Below are 20,163 nucleotides of genomic sequence, written 5' to 3'. Positions count from 1 at the left end.
ACCTTATTCCTAGTGGCTATTACATCTGCCAGGAGGGTGTCTGAACTTCATGCTCTATCGGTTCGACCCCTATTTGGTCTTTCACAAAGACAGAGTATCATTGAGAACTAATCCGACCTTTTGCCTAAGGTCGCCTCAAAGACTAATTTGAATCAATCCATTGATCTCCTGTATTTTTCCAAACTATTCAAACAGATCGAACAAAACTACATTATCTTGATGTCCACCGCCAACTCAGATATTATTTGGACAGAACTAAACAATTTAGGAACCGATCAACTCTTTGTTTCCTATGCTGATAACAAGAAAGGCCTTCCTGTCTCAAAAGTGACCTTATCTAGATGGCTTTCTTCTGTCATCTCTGAAATTTATCGGCTCAGGGGAAAACAGCTGTGCTCAAAACCTAAAGCACATTCAACTAGAAGCTTAGCTACTTCTACAGCCTTTCAAGCTAGACTTCCTTTAGACACTATTTGTGCAGCGCCACTTGGGCCACTCCTCATACTTTTGTTTCCCATTACAAATTGGACTTGGCCTCCAGGGACAGAGCCAGTTTTGGCTCTACAGTCCTCAAGAGTCTGTTCCATTGAGCCACCCAGGATAGAGGTGCTAGGACGCTGTCCCATCAAGCAAGAATGAAGGAGATTGACAACTTAACATTGAGAAGTTATGTACCTACCATAACGTTCCATGTTAGTTGTCTTCTCGCCTTCTTTCTTCGACCTCCCTCCTTCCCCCAGGCCTGGACAGACCTTTTTCTACAAGGAATTATTATGCTGAAGACCATTCAGAGCTGGTCCTTCTTCCATCCTGCAGGCTTTTCTTTCTTCCTTTGGGAAGTGTTTATGCTTGGTGCTATTGCCCTTTGTCATCAAACGAGATCTGGGTACTTACCGCCTTGCATCATGGGATATGGGGCTGCCTCGAGCTGGTAAAAGTGACTCTCGAGCTTAGCAAGTGCCGAGTCGGAGCCGAGGATCGGCTCCGAACCCATCAAGCAAGAAAGAAGGCGAGAGAAGACAACTAACATGGAACGTTATGGTAGGTACATAACTTCTCATTTTCCTTCTTTTTTCTTTCAACTGCAGTAGCCACCATAGGAAATAACAATCCACTCGTTGTACATCCTTGTTTTAACCCACACTTCATCTATATCTCATTGAGAAGTGAAGGCTAAACAAATCAAATCATGTACTAGAGGAAATCGCTTGTTAACACCTCATAGCCCACCTTATCTACACTAAGTGCTAGACAAACTGTTGTAGAGCAAACATAATTCATTTCACACTTGCTTGCATGCAAAAATTAAGCTAAATTAAAAAAAAAACATTCATAGTTAAACTATTAACTTTAAACTCATAGACTTAGTGCTATCCAGTATACTGTCACTAAATAAAAACGCATTCAGTATAACAAGGATCATATGATGATGTTCCTATTTATTACATCAGTTTCCTTCTTTACACTGTGTCCACTCTAATCAGGAACGGCCCTAGGTCAACTGGTGCCCCAGGCAAAACAGCTCCACGGCGCCCCCAACACATTACCTGGTGCCCCCATCCTGGTCTACCTACACCAAATAAATACTGGAAAAGTGCCCCTGCAACACCGGCGCCCTAGGCAGCCGCCTAGTTGGCCTATGCCTAAGGCCGGCCATGACTCTAATTCACAGGTAGCTACTAGGCTTGCATTCCAAGGGATCATTGAGGCACCTAGCCTAAATTTCCAGTTCCTGAAGGCATTGTCAGGTTAAATGAAGTGCTAAAGGTCATATATTATATAGTATGCAAATGAATGCTGAGACAATCAAACCGCAGGAACTGTGGCTTACAGCCTTAACCCTCTGCACCAAGTACCAGACTAAAGCAAAAAGAGAGAAGGGTTCAAACCCCATACCTTTGACCCAGGAAACATCAGTATTAACCCGCTGCAGAAATGTGATGTTCTTCGTCTTCCATTGCTGCAGTCCTGACAATTGGGTATAGTCCGCGTCCCAGTCGGCCCGAATACCAGAGTATAAGGCTGACGTCGGTCATGGCGCCTTAGACTGACGTCAGTACGTCAGGGTACTAATGCGCATGACCGACGTCATTTCCTCAGTCTTTTTTGCCGCATGGTCCGATGCAGAAGCAATTTTGCGAGTGCAGGTTGGCGTTCTGAGATTTTCCGAAACCGGAGTTTCAGACCGAAACAGAGTTGGCTAAGTAACCCGTTGGAACATTTTGGTTTTTCTTGCCTCAGTATTTAACCGGATGTCAGAAAAAGTGAATAACTGTATTTCTTGTGGGAAGCAGATACCGCATAGGGATTATCATACATTGTGTATACCTTGTTTAGGGCCTGAGCACGACGTTGTTGGTTGCCGCTCTTGTGCTAGATTTAACAAGCGCACTATTAAGAGGAGGCTAGATTGTGCTAGGTTAGTGTTTGGGAAGCGTTGCAATTATAATATGCCGTCGGATGCTCCGACGCCCGCTTCATCCAAGAAGCGCAAGGACAAAACAGTGAAGCCTAGGGGTGAGGAACCGCAGTCCCGGACGTCGGTTCTTTAGAAGGCTCAGGGGAGCCAGAGGTTTTGCCAGGAGTCTCTATGGAGTCTCAGGCAGATACTTTATTGTTACAGGATGTGCCCTCTCAGGAGGTAGGCCAGGCTGAGGGGGCTTCTCAGGTAACTGTTCTTCCCTCTCTTCCCAAGGTAGTTAGGGCCTCTCCTTCTGTTGCCAAAGCTTCTTTAGAGGTAGGCCAAGTTCAGCTTCTGTGGGGGCTTCTCCTAGCATTTCGGCTCTGTGCCTAAGAAACATATGCTTAAAATGGCAGAAGATTTGATTACTCTGATTAGAGGCTCTATGCCCCGCCTGATAAGAGGCCTAGGGTGGAACAGGAGTTTGATAGTTTTGAACAGTGTTCACAGGCTTCAGAGTCTTCTGTGGAAGACTTGCAAGAGTTTCCTACTTATTCTGATTCTGATGTGGATGATTCCACTCCTACAGCTTCTCCTCCTGAGGATTTTTCATTTTCAGAGACTCTTCACTCCATGAGGGAGCACTTTAAATGGGAAGGCCAGGATTACTCTGATTCCAGGAAAAGGCTTAGGGAATTCTTGTTTTTACCCCAGCATAGGCCCTTAGCTATTCCTCCTGTGTTGAATGTGGTGGAGGATGTTTTGCAGAGGCTTCCCTGAACCCTGACTCCTTGCCTCCTGCTCCTGTTAAGCCTGATAGGTATTATAGGGTGCCCAAGCTCATAAGTATTTGTTTAAGAGTCCTAGGGCGGACCCAGAAACTGTTTCTCAGGGGCCTAAAGGTGTTAAAGCTTCTGTGGTTAAAAATCCTGTACCCTCTGATAAAGAGGCAAGGGCTTTGGATAGGTGGGGTAAGAAAGTATACTTCCTCCACTCTAGCCATGAGGGCGTTGAATTGTCAGTTTCATATGCTAAAATATCAAAATTATCTCCTTTCACAATTAAAATCTAAGGTGGATGCTTTGGCGGAAGGTATTGAGTGTAAAGAATTGCTGGATTTGGTTCATGTGTCTGAACAAGTGGGTAAGCATTCTTTGCAGTGTGGTTTTGATGCTGTTCAGGCCTCCTCGAGGGTGGCTGCTACTAGTTCTGTTCTTCGCAGACATGCCTGGTTGAAGGATCAGAATTTAGCTGAGCATGTTAAGACCAGGATTTTGGATGCTCCTTTACAGTCTGATGTGTTGTTTGGACCGCCTGTGGAAGCAGTTTTAAAGAAAATGGAGGACAAAGCTAAGTCTATGCAGACTGTTAAAGATTTTGCAGGTGCAGCCTCAAGTTTAGTAGAAATTGGCCTGCTAAGGGGTGGACATATCCTGCTTATGGTTCCCAGTCTAGGGGTAGGTCTAGACGTGGTAGGGGCAGGGCTCAAAGTTCGTTTAGGCCTAGATCAGACAGTTCACCTGCTCAGACTTCTGGTGAGGGCAGGGGTCAGTCCTTTCGTAAGCAGACCCAATGACCTGCCTTTTCAGCTGCCAGTGGATTCCCGTCTGGCAGCTCCTTTGGGAGGAAGACTGTCTCTTTTCAAAGAAAATTGGGATTTAGTCACTCAAGACAGATGGGTGCTGGATATCATTCATCACGGTTACAGATTTTATTTCCACACACTGCCCCCTTTCAAAGGCATGCCAGATGTTCCTCCTCCACAAAGAAAAGAGGCTCACAAGCAAATTTCTCAGTTACTCCAGATAGGGGCCATTCAGCCAGTCCCTGTATCAGAAAGGGGCTTCGGATTTTATTCTCGCCTGTTCCTAGTACCAAAGAAGGGGAACACGTGGAGACCAATTTTGGATTTATCTATCCTCAACACTTATCTGGACATTCCCAAGTTCAAGATGTTGACGTTACAACAACTGTTACCTCTGCTGGGCAAAGATCACTGGATGGTAACTTTGGATCTCAAGGAAGCTTACCTTCATGTGCCTATAAGGCTAGGTTGCAGAAAGTATCTGCGGTTTCGAACTGGAGATTTTCATTATCAGTTCTCTGCATTGCCCTTTGGCTTATCTACTGCGCCCAGAGTATTCACAAAGGTTCTGGCTCCAGTGATAGCTTACTTCAGGCTTCAAGGCATTCAAATCTATCCTTACTTGGACGACTGCCTGATTCTGGCTCAAGACAAGGAAGACCTTCTACAGCATCTGGAATATGTCATAGCAGTGCTAAGATGCCTGGGGTATTCTGTGAACGAAATAAAGTCCAGTCTAGTACCCTCTCAAGACATGTGCTTTCTGGGTGTGAGACTGAATACAGCAGCCCAGATGGCCTTTTAACCCCGGACAAACAAAAGAGTCTGTCACTTTACTTCCATCAACTATCTCATCAGTCCGTGCTGACTGCAAGGACAGTCCTTCAAGCATTAGGGTTCATGGCATCTTGTATTCTGGTGCTTCCCAATGCCAAACTGCATATGAGGAAGCTGCAATGGTATCTCAAAAATGTATGGACACAGCACTGCCAGGATTTGGACACTGTCATTCAAATAATACCTTGCCTTCAAAAGGAATTCTTGTGGTGGGCTCAGGAATGTCACCTAAACAAGGGACTCTCTGTGACCCGGCCAGAGGCGAGTCAGGTTTTAACGACAGATGCCTCGGACACTGCTTGGGGAGCTCATCTAAATGGAAAGTGGATACAAGACAAGTGGCCTGCCAGACTACAGCATCTACATATCAACATGAAGGAGATGTTAGCAGTCCAGTTTGCATTGATAGCTTTCAAGGAGTTACTTCTTCCAGGGCAGGTGTTGATTCTAACAGACAACACAACTGTCATGTGGTACATCAACAAGCAAGGGGAACACATTCTTATCCTCTATGCAGGCAAGCAATGATTTTATGGGAGACTGCTAAGCCTGCAACTAACTCTTCAGGCAAGGTTTCTGCCAGGAGCACAGAACTCCCTAGCAGATGTGTTAAGCAGACAAATCATGGATCCCCACGAGTGGAAACTGGATCTTCATGTATTTCAGAAATTGACAGTGTCATGGGGAACTCCAGACATAGATCTGTTCGCTTCTCCACTAAACCACCAGCTGCCAAAGTATTGCACAAAGGGGTTTCATCACACAGCTTGGAAAGTGGATGCTCTGTCTTTCAGTTGGAAAACCTTCATGTCTATGCCTTTCCACCTCTGCCTCTTCTTCCAAAGGTATTATTAAAGGTCAGACAAGACAGGCCAAGGATGATTTTGATAGCTCCAGATTGGCCTCGGCAACACTGGTATCCACTACTACGGAGTCTGGTAAGGAAGCCTCCATGGCCTTTACCTCTGATTCCTCATCTGTTATCTCAGAAGGATGGTCATCTGCTCAATGTCAAGCTTCACTCTCTTCATCTAACAGCCTGGCATATTCTCTCTTGAAGCACAGCAGGTCTCAACTTCCTCAGCAAGTTTTAAATGTGATTATGGAAGCTAGAAGACCTAGTACAAGGAAGGTGTACGCAGACAAATGGAAGAGATTTTTATTTTGGAGTACAGCAAAGAATTTGGAGATTTCTGAGCCTAATTTGAGTGTGGCTCTTCAATATCTTACTGAGTTATTGGACAAAGGTTTGTCCTTCTCTTCCATTAAGATTCATGCTGCAGCGATTTCAGCTCATTATGATTGTGACCCACCTTTGTTTTCGCATCCTTTGTTCAAGCAGTTTCTTAGAGGGGCAAAGAATATAAGACCCCACGAGAGCTCCTACTCCTGCTTGGGATCTCAATTTTGTGTTGGAAAAACTTACTCTACAACCTTTTGAGCCTGCGGCTACTGCTGAGTTGAAATACTTGTCATGGAAGACTGTTTTTCTGTTGGCCATTACTTCTGCAAGAAGGGTGTCTGAGTTGCAGGCCCTTATGGCAGTAGAGCCTTTTTTGATTTTCCATAAGGATAGGGTATCATTACGGACTAATCCTTCCTTTATGCCTAAGGTGGTTTCTAGTGTGGCTTTAAACCAAACTATTCATTTGCCTACTTTTTATGCAGATCCCCAAAATAAAGGGGAAAAGATTTTGCACACTTTAGATGTACACAGGCAATTGAGATATTATTTAAGCAGGACTAAGGATTTTAGGCAGTCTCAGCAGTTGTTTGTTTCTTTTGCCTTGAGTTCACAGGGCAAGCCTGTGTCAAAACAAACTATTTCCCGGTGGATTGGCTTTTGCATTGCATTTTGTTATTCCCATCATGGCAAGGAGATTCCAGCTGGGATTAGGCCTCATTCCACTAGGGCTACTGCCACTTCTACAGCATTTCTAAGGGGTGGCAACTAAGGATATTTTGGAAGCAGCTACTTGGAGTTCAGTGCATACTTTCTCTAAGCATTATCATCTTCCTATCTACTCTAAGTCTAGGGCTGGTTTTGCCACTGCTGTTTTGCAAGGCATGTTATCAGCTCCTACTTCCTTATAATTTGCCAGCCTCCCTTTCCTCTGCTTTGGGATTCTACCCAATTGTCAGGACTGCAGCAATGGAAGACGAAGAACATAGTACAGTTTTGTACCTACCATAAATGTAGATGTTCGAGGATTCCATTGCTGCAGTCCAATTTACCCTCCCTCCTTCCCTCTGTGTTTAGGGGTGGTTGTGTAGGTGAGTTGACATGCTTATATTTTTTGTATATATTGTTGTATATATTGTACATGTTTTTTGGTGCAGGTTGTTTTTGGGACTTGTCTTTTTGGGTCTTCTGACATCTGGGGCAAGAAAAGACTGAGGAAATGACGTCGGTCATGCGCATTAGTACCCTGACGTACTGACGTCAGTCTAAGGCGCCATGACCGACGTCAGCCTTATACTCTGGTATTCGGGCCGACTGGGACGCGGACTATACCCAATTGTCAGGACTGCAGCAATGGAATCCTCGAACATCTACATTTATGGTAGGTACAAAACTGTACTTTAGTGATTATGAGTGGAATAATGGAATGCAGGAATCAAATATTTATAGAGACACACAGAAGTCATCATTAATTATATATAGCTTGTCAAAGTCACACCGTAGGCAAGTAGTGGTGAAAGGGATCAAACTCTGTACTTTTGACTACAGGCAGCAGTGTATTAATATTGCACACAGATCTAATGACTGGCATTTTTGACTGACTGCTCAGTGATTTTTTTTCAGCCTTCAGTGATCATCAGAAAATGAAGTATGTAAATGTCTGGCTGTTAGTCTAGAGAATTAAGAATTGAAGCTCTTAATGAGCTCCTTCCAGTACTCAGGGATGCAGTGTTTGATTCTTTCTACCTCCGTTTGCCTACTATGTGACTCTGAGCAAGTCACTTAACCAGACAGTTCTTCTAGATAAGGAAACACTATGTAATATAAGTGGGGAATTTTAGACACACACACACACACACACACACACACACACACACACACACACACACACACACACACACACACACACACACACACACCTTACCTCTAGGTAAACAAGTAAGGTTACAATTACATGATCTGCAGCCAACACCATTTAATTAAGCTCCAGGTCATGCGCTGGGTAGATTCAGTATGAAGTAAGCAGCACAGTTCAGAGCAGCAGTCTTATCTCTGTCTCTCTCCCTGGTTTACTGGTTGCATAGGCACGATGGAATGAGTGTTTTCTTGGCTAGCCATGGGCCCCTGAACCTGTGATTCCTAGGCAGCCCCCTGGTTTGCCCCCATTATAATCTGCCACTACACAGTTCTTACCTCACTGACATGAGGAATGCACCAGCAGATGCATGAAACAATTTGGTGGGGAAAATATGCACAGGTTGAAGCAGAGCAGCTTTATACACCTTTGATTAATGATCCAGATAAGTAGTATAGTGATGTGTGAATGTGTGAAGCTCTTTAAGTGTACATCCTTGTATGTGTTGTGTGTATGTATGCATGCACTTGAGAGTCTGAGTGTTTGTACAGTGTGTGTGTGTGTGTGTGTGTGTGTGTGTGTGTGTGTGTGTGTGTGTGTGTGGCAGGGTTGCCAGTTGAGCAATTTTTGGTCGTGTGTTAACCCTTTAATTAATGTGGTGCATATCTACAAATGCCATTTTAGTACAGCAGCACAACTCGGTAAATGTGTGGAGCTGAGTTGCTGTGTTGCACTGACTTTTGTGAATTCTGATCCTAGTTGCTTTCTTCAATTTCATCCATTTTGTAAAGTGGTTTACACTGAATTGATCTGAGTTGTTGTGAATCAGTACCTTTTGTATTGTGCAGATTTGACATATTTTGCTATGTGGTTTAGCACCATTTTTATGTCAAGTATTTCTTGCGCAGGAGTAGCATGTTTCATTTATGTGCAACAGTATGCTTTACAGACCCTTTCTAAAGTATACTTGCATAAAAAATGAGCCCTTTTGCACTTTGCTGTATATGCAGAAAATCACCGTTTTCATTGCATTACTAATTAACCTCTTGCTTATTATAATGGATCTATAGAACATTGTAGTTTGCTTAATTGTATTATGATTATATCAGTATCAGTTTCATAGCAAGATATACTAATGTAGATTCAATAACTTTTATGTTTTAGTGAAGTTAATTAATATGCTTTTGATTGTTTCAGTTTTACACCAGTGTCTGTGTTGGTGGTATACCACACATTCCTGTCCTGGTAACTTGTGTTTTTAAAGGGAGGTAAAGAGTGGGGTTCTGACACCTGAAAAGCCTGCAGTGGTCTTAGCTTCCATAGCATGCCCTACAGGTGGATTAACAAACTCGCCTTATTTGCAAAGACTTTTCCTATGTATGACTGATTCTTTGTATGCTAATCATCCTAATGATGATAATGGCGGTTGGCTGGGGTATAGCCTCAAGAAGACAGTGTGGGAGGAATATATGTATTTAACGGGCCATCCTTGAGAGCTATTTGTATGTCCATATTGATATTGACAAGGATTAATGTAATTGATGCTATTATTAATATGTTCAAAAAATAAGGACAAATAAAAAGGCACAGCCAGCTGATTGCATTCAAACTTTTTTGTACAAATGAATGGAAGCATATGTTATTTCTTTTTACCCAGCTCTTCCAGCATTTTTCAAAAAAGAGCTTCAAAATCAGAATGCTGAGGAAGGTACTACAGTCACATTGCAGTGTGAGCTGTCCAAACGCATCGACAAAGTGGAATGGAGGAAAAATGGTATTGTGTTGGAGCACAGTGAGAAGTATGAGATGAAACAAAAGGCAACCATTGCTAAACTTGTGATTCATAACTTGCAGTTGGAAGATATAGCAGATTACACATGTAGCGTTGATGATCTACAGACCACTGCATCCTTGTGTGTTGTAGGTGAGTCTATGTGGAGAAGTCTGCCTATGAACATCAAAGTCAGACTGGTATCTTTTGCACTTTATGAATCAGTTTTACGAAACCTGCTGTTTGCTGGCTTTGAGCTAACTGACACTCAAAACATTTTAATGGAAAAGCTGACAGGTTGGTTTAATTGACCTCAGAGAAGAGGGAGAAGATAAGTATTATGTTTTTTATCACTTTCATGCTTTTCACTGAGTTTGTGTTAACTTGGAGTTAGTCCCTGTCTCTCTCTATATCTATATGTGCATAAGTGTATGTATAATGTTTGTAGAAACTTGCCTCCACATGTGGGGGGGGGGGTGGAGGAGGACTTTCCTCCATGTAAAAACAAAAAGAGTTTGTTTTAGTGTTCTTTGTCCTTGAGAGTCACTGCTTTGAGTTGCATCCTCCCAAAGTTTTAGACATTTTAAGTTTGCTTAATCATGTGTTGATTAAATGAGATTTGAGAAATCATAGCAAATCTGCTAATTTTCAATCAGTGTTTTTAGAAATGGTGAAATATATATGGATTCAGAAATTAACATTTAACACCCAGCAATTGTAATCTTCATTTTAAAATTCACTGAGTAGACTTAGGTGATACAGATGAAATGATTTAGCTTAGAGATGGTATTACTATACAATGCATTTGCTTGTCTTCTAGCACAGAATCAGTATATTAATTTATGCTTCTTCTTTCGGCTTTTCCCAGTTAGGGGTCGCCACAGCGGATCACCTGTCCGTTCATGATTGGCAGTGGAGTTTTACAGTGTTGAGTTGCCAGCCTGGTACCCCAACCTTCGACAGAAAGCACACACACACACACACACACACACACACACACACACACACACACACACACCCCTAGGGCCAATTTAGAGTGTCCAATCCACCTACAGCATGTCTTTGGGATGTGGGAGGAAACCGGAGCATACTGAGGAAACCCACACGACCACAGGGAGGACATGCAGACTCCGCACAGAAATCACCCCAGCCAAGGATTGAACTAGGGAACCTCTTGCTGTGAGGCAACAATGCTAACCACTGCACCACCGTGGCCACCCACCATAGAATCAATATATTAATTTGTACTGCTAAAAATGTAGATGAGGAAGCATCTCAGAATTATAAGGATAAGGTATGTAGTAAAGAGACTGCTGAAGGTCTGCTGTCTCTTTGTTTGGGGAATGTGAGAGAAGTACTGGTTAGGTGGCTTATGCTGGGGAGTGTAGTTTGTCTGACAATCTTTTAAGCTGCTTCATCATGCCATCATCATTGGTCATGTTCCCAGTATAACAATGCATAACTGTGAAAAGGCAAAGAAGAAGGGCAAATGAACTTTGAAAAACAGTTTGTAACCTAATTCTACCAAGCAGTCCAACTCCAATCACATTTTCAATTGTTATAGTTATAGGAGGAGGATGATGGCTGGTTGCTTACTACTGTCATTCTGTTGCTGTGAAGCATGTCAGCACTTGATGTTTTAAGTTGGTGACTGAGTGTAGGTGGGTTCTTTTTGGAAAGCTGTAGAGTGTGTCCCCCAAGAAGGCTAAAGAATTTAGCATTCAGTGATGTGGACAAACCCTCATCTTTAAAAATAAAATAAATGCCAGTATTTTAATCCCTTCAATTGGGCGGCCGATGTAGTGCAGTGGTTAGCATTGTCACCTCACAACAAGAGGTTCTCTGGTTCAATCGCAGGCTGGGGTGCCTTCTGTGTGGAGTCTGCATGTCCTCCCTGTGGTCGTGTGGGTTTCCTCCAGTTGCTCCGGTTTCCTCCCACATCCCAAAGCCATGCTGTAGGTGGATTGGACAATCTAAATTTCTCTAGGCATGTGTGTGTGTGTGTGTGTGTGTGTGTGTGTGTGTGTGTGTGTGTGTGTGTGTGTGTATGCCTTCTGTGGAAGGTTGGGTGCCGGCGTTGGCAACTCAACACCGTAAAACTCCACTGCCAGTCATGAGCAGACAGGTGATCTGCTGTGGCAACCCCTAACTGGGAAAAGCCGAAAGAAGAAGAAGATTTTAATCCCTTCAATTAGCTATTGCATGGTACATGATGCTGACTGTTATAGATGAGATAAGGTGGTCCTGTACATCCTTACTCATTCCAATGCTCAAGCAAATAATTTGAAAAACAATACATTGTTATTCATAGAGCATTTTGTAGCAATTTTGATGAAAATGCCCTCCACTGGATATTTCTGTTTGCTGTTGTTTCATTTTCCCATTCATTACATTTGGTACTTCTTGACAGTGAGTCAGGTGACATGGACTTGATTTGTAGGACCAACACTTAATAAACAAAAAAACAAACACGTAAATAAGTAAACACATAAATAAGGTTCTTTCTCCCCAAATGAGTTTTCCCCCACACACAGACACACACATGCCTTGCTAAGTATAACACCCCAGAGGTTTGTTGAACAATTTTATGTATGGATGTTTTTTTGCATACAGTGCATAAAACTGAAAGGCCTTCTGATGCTGTTATTTGGTAAAACAAATGATAGACAGGAGAAGGTCTCACTTTCATCTTCAGTACTTTAGTTACAGATGGTTTAGATTTTGATTTCCATTTTCTAGTAATGGCTTTTATTTTGGCAAACAATAACATTAAGCTTAGTAAAGCCTTATTATGTCAAGGCAATTCATATCCTATATCTCAACTCAGAAGAATAATTCCTTAATTACATAGGTTCATAGGTTCATGCTGACTTCTTTGAATCAGTCTCCAGAGCCATGGACAAGGGTAAGGTGGTTCACACAGCGTATCTAGACCTTGCCAAGGCCTTTGACACCATCCCCCACTCTGGAATCATAGATAAACTTACTAAGCTGGGCATTAATCCCTACTTCACCCAATGGGTTTCTAACTGGCTTACTGATAGAACGCACAGTGTAAAAGTAGCGACTCCAAATCCAGCTCCAGACAAGTGACAAGTGGAGTACCTCAGGATTCAGTCCAGGGACCGCTCTTGTTTGGCATCTACTTCTCTGAAATGCAGGCCAACACTAAGGGTCTCTATCTAACAAAGTTCGCAGATAACTGCAAACTGAGAGCCATTATTGAATCCCCAAATGATGTGGATACTCTACAAAAGGGCCTTACAGAAACAGATGCTTGGTGCCAGAGCCATGGGCTCAAGCTGAATGCCAAGAAATGTATAGTTATCCCCTTTGGGAAAAAACATGTACCCATGAATTACCATATAGGTGGCAGTACACTAAACACCGAAAGTGTGATAAGAGACTTAGGGACACAGATGGACAGTGGTCTCACCTTCGATAAACACATCGCCACAACAGTCAGGAAATCCTTCTATGTAGCACAGCTCATGACTAAGGTCTTTTCATCCAGAAAAAAGGAGGTCATTGTCCCACTGTACTCATCCCTCATTAGACCCATTATAGAATACAACGCCCCGTTTGGTATATACCTCTTAAGCCATCTGCAACAACTGGAAAGGCCGTAGAAATACCTCACTAAAAGAATCACAGGCTTAAAGCAGATGCCCTATGCTGACCGCCTTAAAAAACTCCAGCTATACTCTGTTACATATTGTCTACTCAGAGACGATCTCTGCTTAACATACAAGGCCATGTCAAACCCAGAGCTGTTGGACATGCTACACTTAAAGAAATCCCAATCCCTCAGAGCCACATGCTCCAGGGATCTAAACTTTGTCATCACAGTAAACAAAACATGCTGGAGGGATAGGTTCCTGACCCAGAGACTCCCCAGACTCTGGAATAGATTGCCCATAAATGTCAAGCAGAGTGCTTCTTTGGCCCTCTTCAAAAGGAACCTTGATGATTGGATGGGAGAAAGGAAATTCACCCCGGGGATTATGTCAGTCGCCCTGCTAGACAGGGGTCCAGGGAAGTAAATAGTGTGGGAAGAAATAGCCAGGGAATTGTTATGGCTAGGCTTGTATAGACCCTACGGTTGATAGCCTAGTACCAACCTATGAATCTTTGAACCTATTTCTGAAGTATGCTTGGGGTATAAAAGTACCTGTTCAAAAATCCTAAACCTTCTGGACTTTGTTGAATACTTAGGAGACACACAATTCTCCTTCCAATGTTCCTTTATATACGGATTTTTCAGTCTTTCTTCCCAATATTTTCTAATATCTTTTAATTGATTCCTACTGTTATTATGCATTATTTTATATGCCTTACAAATTATCCATTTTGACAGCAGCTTTTGTTGTAGACTGAACAAAAATGTTAGTCAGAGTTGGACTTTTGTTTAGCATTCTCCTATCCAATTCTCATTGCCTATACTCTGTGATCAAACCCTGGAAGGGGAAAGCAGTCCCTAATCTGCAGTCCAAACTTCTGTTTGACTTCATTCCACTTTATTATCTTTTCCATTCTAGTTACTTGCTTATCCCACTTTTATTACATTTTTCTCCTTAGTTAATTGCTCCCCATTCCTCAGTACCTTTGCCTATTTTCTGTAATAAATTCTAGCCCCCTTTTTCCTATTTTCTGTACCCTTACTTGCATTCATCTCTGTTGGTAAAGTCTCCTTTCTCCATTCCTGTGCTGGTTTAGTTCTTAGAATACTTTCTGATACTATATGAGTGTAATATTCTGTGTGGTGTTTTTTTTTCCTGAAGAACCTGCTAATTTTATTTGTAATCTTATCAGAAGACTAATCTGAGTGAAATAAGGCATGATAATCTGCATACAGAATTGCTTTTATTTCTGGTTTACATTTGGTAGTGGTATTTATCAATGTAGAAAATAAAAAGTGAGTTCAGTACTGACACTTGTGAAACACCTTTAATAATAAACTATGCTGCAGACAGGGCATTTTTATTCTGTACTCTGAAGCTGCATCTAGAGATACAATTAGCAAACCAGATTTAGTTGATTTGTCAACACCATTACGTTCAAGTTCATTAAGGAGCCTGCTATGTGACAGAGTCAGCTCTTTAAAGTCAGCAAAATCTACCTAATCAGTTTATTGGCAATTATACCTTAGGGATCTGCATCTAAAATTCTACTCTCTCCTTATTTCTCAACCCCCCCCCCCCCCAGTTTCATCATCAACCTTTTCCACTATGATTTATAACCTTTTGCTTGTGTTATGTATATGACTGTTAATTGTGCAGCTCTGAAATATCCCTTCAAATCAGGAAATCCTAATCCACCTTGTTCTATGCAGAGAATCAGTTTTCCCCACTTTTCTGTTGCCCACTTTCCCTCTTAGATAAATTTCTTTAACTCTTTATTAATTATCATCCACAACTTCTACTCTTGCTGATAAGAATATGCCTGAGCTGTGTATAAAATGAAACAACTAAAATATTTTTCCTGGTGGGAAATGCACTGTCACTTTATTCAGTATTTTAGAGAGTTTTGATGCGTAATCTGTGCCTTGCCTTATGTGCCTGTAGCTACTGAGTGGTTCTGGATCTCTTGTATCTCCACAAATCAAATAGCCCTACTAATGACAAAACCAGGATCTAAATGATCACCAGCAGATAAACAATACATGATGGAAAAATAAGTTCATTACACAATGCCTCCCTCACCTCTATAACAGACTTGCTTTGCAAATTAAGCATTCTGGTACACTATGTTCTATTGAGCTGGACCTGGATAGTTGCACAGGTACTCACAAATTCACTCTGGACTTGACTGACCTAACCCTCCTTGAGAGGGAGTTACAATTTAAAGGTGGGTACTTGCAAGATGTAAATGGTTGCTAAGCTTAGTTACCTTGTATGACGTATTATCATATGATCCTGTTGACAGGAGTGCCCTAGCATGATGTCATGAACCATATGATGTTATGTTGTCCTATTTTGCCTTCATTCTTACTTGGATGGGTTCAGAGCCGATCCTTGGCTCCGACTTGACCAAATGCACAGCTGGAAATCTCAAACGGCTCATGGCAAGGTAGATACTATTAAAAAGAGAGGCTAAAATGAAGAGCATAAATCCCACCGATCTGTGTGTGCATTTAATTTAATAGATACTTGGATAGTGTTACCTGCATGGAGAGAAAGAAAAATGTTTTTGCATGCCAAATAATGGTGTTTGTATACCAGAAAGCAAGTAACATTGAGTTAAGATAATGAATAAATTCTAGAAAAGTATGAACTTAAAAAGGCTAGTTGGATAGGTGCAAGATTAGGAGTATGATAAATAATCTGAAAGTCCCAAGTGATAAAGAAACTTCTTAGCAATTTGCATTTCCATAGCATACTTGGGCAACTTTATGCATAGTTATTTCCCTAAAGTATGGATTTCCTTATAAAAAATTAGAAATGTAATGCAAATATTCAGCTGTGCAGGTAGTGAAAACCCTGAACAAGGTAATAACAATAAGCAGAAAGGTAAAAGGTTATTATTTTTTCTTTCCTTTGTACTATTTTTGTGACTACGTTGTAAAGAGCTCTGAGAGCCGGGGTGTATCTTTATTCGAGAGACAGGATATCTAGAAGAATGTGGCAACCTCATTGTAGGAAGGAAGGAACACAACTAGAAGATGTTGGCTGCCATCACTCTGCGTACAAGCTCAGTTAAGGTCTGTCTAGACAATTAATTTGGTTTTACCATTTAGAAATTCCTTCAGAAATGAAATTTACGTTCTTAAAAGGGCAATAAAGAGTCAGTCACAAAACTGTGAAGACTCAAGGCAAAGTACAGAAATTATAAAATATGTATAATTTATTTAGAACAACATACCTTTTTGTAATAACAGATAGAACTAATAAAGCAAGGGGAAACAGGGGAAACTTGGTAACTTTGAGAGAGATTGCTCCACTCATTCTCAGAGTGAAGGCAAAATTAAGTTTTCTGTGTTAGGGGGAAGGAGGAGGTTGTATGCAAAGCAGCTGAGTTTAAAGAGTGCAAAGACTTGTTAAAGCTAAGTTCAGACATGCATTCTAGCATGCTAAGTCAAGCTTTTTAGCTGGTAAATCCTGGGAAGACAAGTGGCTGTTTAGTATTTTGTACATACATTTGATTGTTTAAATTATGTTAAAGGAACAAGAGGGATATGTGTTCAGTGCTATGTTACAGTTTTATTATATTATGATCACAGCTGAAACACAATGTAGTAAGTTGGTATGGTTGGGTAGGAGTGTTTGGATGTTCTCCTGACAATGTATGGTAGTGAGTGTCAGCTGAACAAGTTATTCTTAATTGCAGCACGAAATGCCTGGCAATCTTTGAATAAAAGCAAACAGTAACATACAAGTAAAAGGGTGGCCGCGGTGGTGCAGCAGTTAGTGTTGCCGCCTTACAGCAAGAGGTTCTCTGGTTCGATCACTGGCTGGGGTGCCTTCTGTGCAGAGTCTGCATGTCCTCCCTGTGGCCGCATGGGCTTCCTCCAGGTGCTCTGGTTTCCTCCCATATTCCAAAGACATGCTGTAGGTAGATTGGACACTCTAAATTGGCCCTAGGCGTGAGTGCGTGCGTGTGTGTGCCTTCTGTAGAAGGTTGGGCACCGGGCTGGCTACTCAACACTGTAAAACTCCACTGCCATTCATGTGTGGACAGGTGATCCACTGTGGTGACCACTAACCAGGAAAAGCCAAAAGAAGAAGAAGCAGTAACATACAAGTAAAAGTACTGCAAAAGGGAAACATTTTGTTTTTTTATTATTTACATGTTAGATGGCTATTCTGGATAAAATGTTGTTAGCCTCACAAGTCCAGTTAAAAAACAAAGAGTATTTACTTGTGTAAAAAAGAACAGAGTGCAAGAGACACAGACAGGCTGTAACATGATAAACTACTTAAAAAGGGTTTCCAGGAAGGATATTCTGCAGAATGTCAGGGAGCTAAAAAAAAAAGTAATGATGATACTGGTAGGAAAAGGAGCACCTACAACGACAGAAGAAAAGAAAAAGGACAATAGGAGACAGTTTGTAGTAGTTGTAAGGTATTTAGTGAGGAGGAGTTCACACTAGTTAATGTATCTAACTCACCAAATATGAACCAGAAAGAATTAATGATTTTGTGCAAAATGTTTTTAAAACAAGAACATTTTTATTAAATTATCGCTTATGACACATGCAGTCATACATTTATATAAACGAAAACAAACCAGATTGACATATTTTCGGTTGCAAACATTATACATTACTTATAATCAATCCCTTCATTGTCAGACATTACATAGCTCATTCAAATTATGCCTTTATTTTAAACCTCATTTCTCCTCCCAAAAGTTGTTCTGCATATATTGTTCCCGCAGTTCCCATTTTATCTATGTAATTTGCTCCTATCCTTTTCTAAAGATCCCATTTCCAGTTGTTTTATCTCGGAAACTATATTCACTACTTTTAGTAAAGTTGATTTAGACTTTGATTTCCATTTTCTAGTAACTGTTTTTTGTCACCCACCATAATTAGACTCAACAAGGCCTTAACGTGTCTAGGCAATTCCAATTCTGTATCATAGCTCAAAAAATAATTTCCTTAGTTATACCAATTTCCTCAGCCAATATTTCTGATAGAGTAGTCTGCAGGGAATTTTTAAAATATGCCAACTCATTACACTCCCAGAAAGTATGCTCCCAACTACTTCTTTCTTCCCCATCACACCTCCAACTTTTGCTGTCTACCTGAGGAAAAATTATTTGGAGTCTGCTCATGTTATCAAAATACCTATGTAAGTACTTCCAAGCAAAGATCCTCAGTCTTCTAGACTTTGTTTTATATTTGGGAGAAGTACATACATCCCCCCTTGTTTCTTTGTGAATTGCTTATCCAGTCACTCTTCCCAATCCTTTCTAACCTCCTCTGATTGATTTATTTAGTTATCATGCAATATTTTATATGCTGTACTAATTATTCCTTTTCTAACAGCAGTTTCTGTTCTAGATTCTATTAAAAACTCTGTCAGTGCTGGTCTCTCATTTAGGATCCCCCTATTTCTTTCTGTTTGCCTGTACTCTGGTATCATTCTTTGATAGGGAAGACAATCTCTATCCTGCAGTCCAAATAAATTTGTGGACTCTTCCCATTCTATTATCTTTCCCTCTCTGTTTATTTGCTCCGAATATATTGGTTCTTTTGCCGGTTTTCTCCAATAAATTCCAGCTCCCTCGTACCTGTTGTCTGTATCCCTAAATGCAGTCATCCCTGTTGACAGAATCTCCTGCCTCCATTCCTGTTTTGGCTTAGTTATTAAATACTTTCTGCTACTTTATGAATATAATATTCTGTGTGGGTATTGTTATTCTCTTTAAGGAGCCGCATCCAAAATCCCAGTCTGTCCTTGTTTCTTAAGCTTCCTCCCTATTTCGTCATTATTCTTTTCCACTTTGAATTATAGATTTCAGCTTATGTAATGTATAGGAGCCTTAACTAACTCTGAAATACCCCGTCAAATCAGGTAATCCCAAACGACCTTGTTCTACTGGAAGAATCAGCTTATTCCTCTTGACCGTTGCCATTGTTCCCTCACAGATAAAATCCCTCACCTCTTTAATTGCTATACAACTTCTTCTCTGGTTGATAAAAATATGCCTGTGTGTAAAAATAATGGGAATAAAAACATCTTAACTGCTTGTATCTTGCTATCCATATGCATAAAACAGCACTTCCAAGTTCTCATTTTTTTGGTATTTTCTTTTGTTTAGTCTCTTCCCACAAATCCCTAGCTGCCACACCAGAATCATTTTTAATCCGTACTCCTAAGTACTTCATTTTATCATGTCCCCATAAATGTGGATATTGCTGAACCAATTTATGTGTGGACACAATTTACAGCTATTGTCTTTGTTTTAGCTTCATTATTTTGGTATCCTAAAAGATTTGAAAATGTCTCAAAATGTTCCACAACACTGAAACGTCCTTTCCTGGTTTTATGAGGTATAAAATAATATCAGCCACAAATAGAGCCAGCTTTTCTTGACTACGATAACAATTATAACCTTGAATTTCTGAGTCCCTTAATGTGAAGTTGTTCTATCTCGCCATTTTGTTCTTACACGTGGGTTCCCGAGTCGGTCACTTTTCAAGCTCAGACTCTCAGAGAAGCTCGAGACCTAGTGTATATCCCATGATGCTGTACTGTAAATCCGTAGGTCTAGTTTGCCGCTGCAACGGATCTACACCTCGTCGGAGGAAGCTCGGGCCAGTGACTTATTTTTTCTATATTTATAGAAGATTTTTCAGAATATTAGTATTGTATATTGTTAAAATAGAAGTGATATTCTTTAGTATTAGGCTATAGCCTGTTTGTTTAACTCTAGTTAAATTTTTTGAAGTATTTCTCTTCAGGTCTTTTAGACCTCTCTTATCTGTTTGGGAGTGGCAGGGCTCTGTCAGCTCTTCTGTGTGTGTGTGTGCTCTCTTTCTTCCTTCATTATATAATCTTAGGTATTGTAAATAAATATATATATA

General features: G+C 41.0%; 1 protein-coding gene across 1 annotated transcript in view; it reads left to right on the top strand.

Annotated features, from left to right (window-relative positions):
• The window catches only part of OBSCN (obscurin, cytoskeletal calmodulin and titin-interacting RhoGEF), a 4,979,884-nt gene that overhangs the window by 3,470,206 nt on the left and 1,489,515 nt on the right, over window positions 1–20,163 (top strand). The window contains exon 54 of the mRNA XM_044066040.1: window positions 9,519–9,785. Coding sequence (XP_043921975.1) covers window positions 9,519–9,785 — 267 coding nt within the window. The remainder of the gene's footprint in view (window positions 1–9,518; window positions 9,786–20,163) is intronic.

Source organism: Protopterus annectens, chromosome 3.part0 (assembly GCF_019279795.1).
Source record: "Protopterus annectens isolate FY-2018-M chromosome 3.part0, PAN1.0, whole genome shotgun sequence".
In the NCBI taxonomy this organism is placed as follows: domain Eukaryota; kingdom Metazoa; phylum Chordata; order Ceratodontiformes; family Protopteridae; genus Protopterus; species Protopterus annectens.
This window is presented reverse-complemented; position numbering and strand designations above follow the sequence as displayed.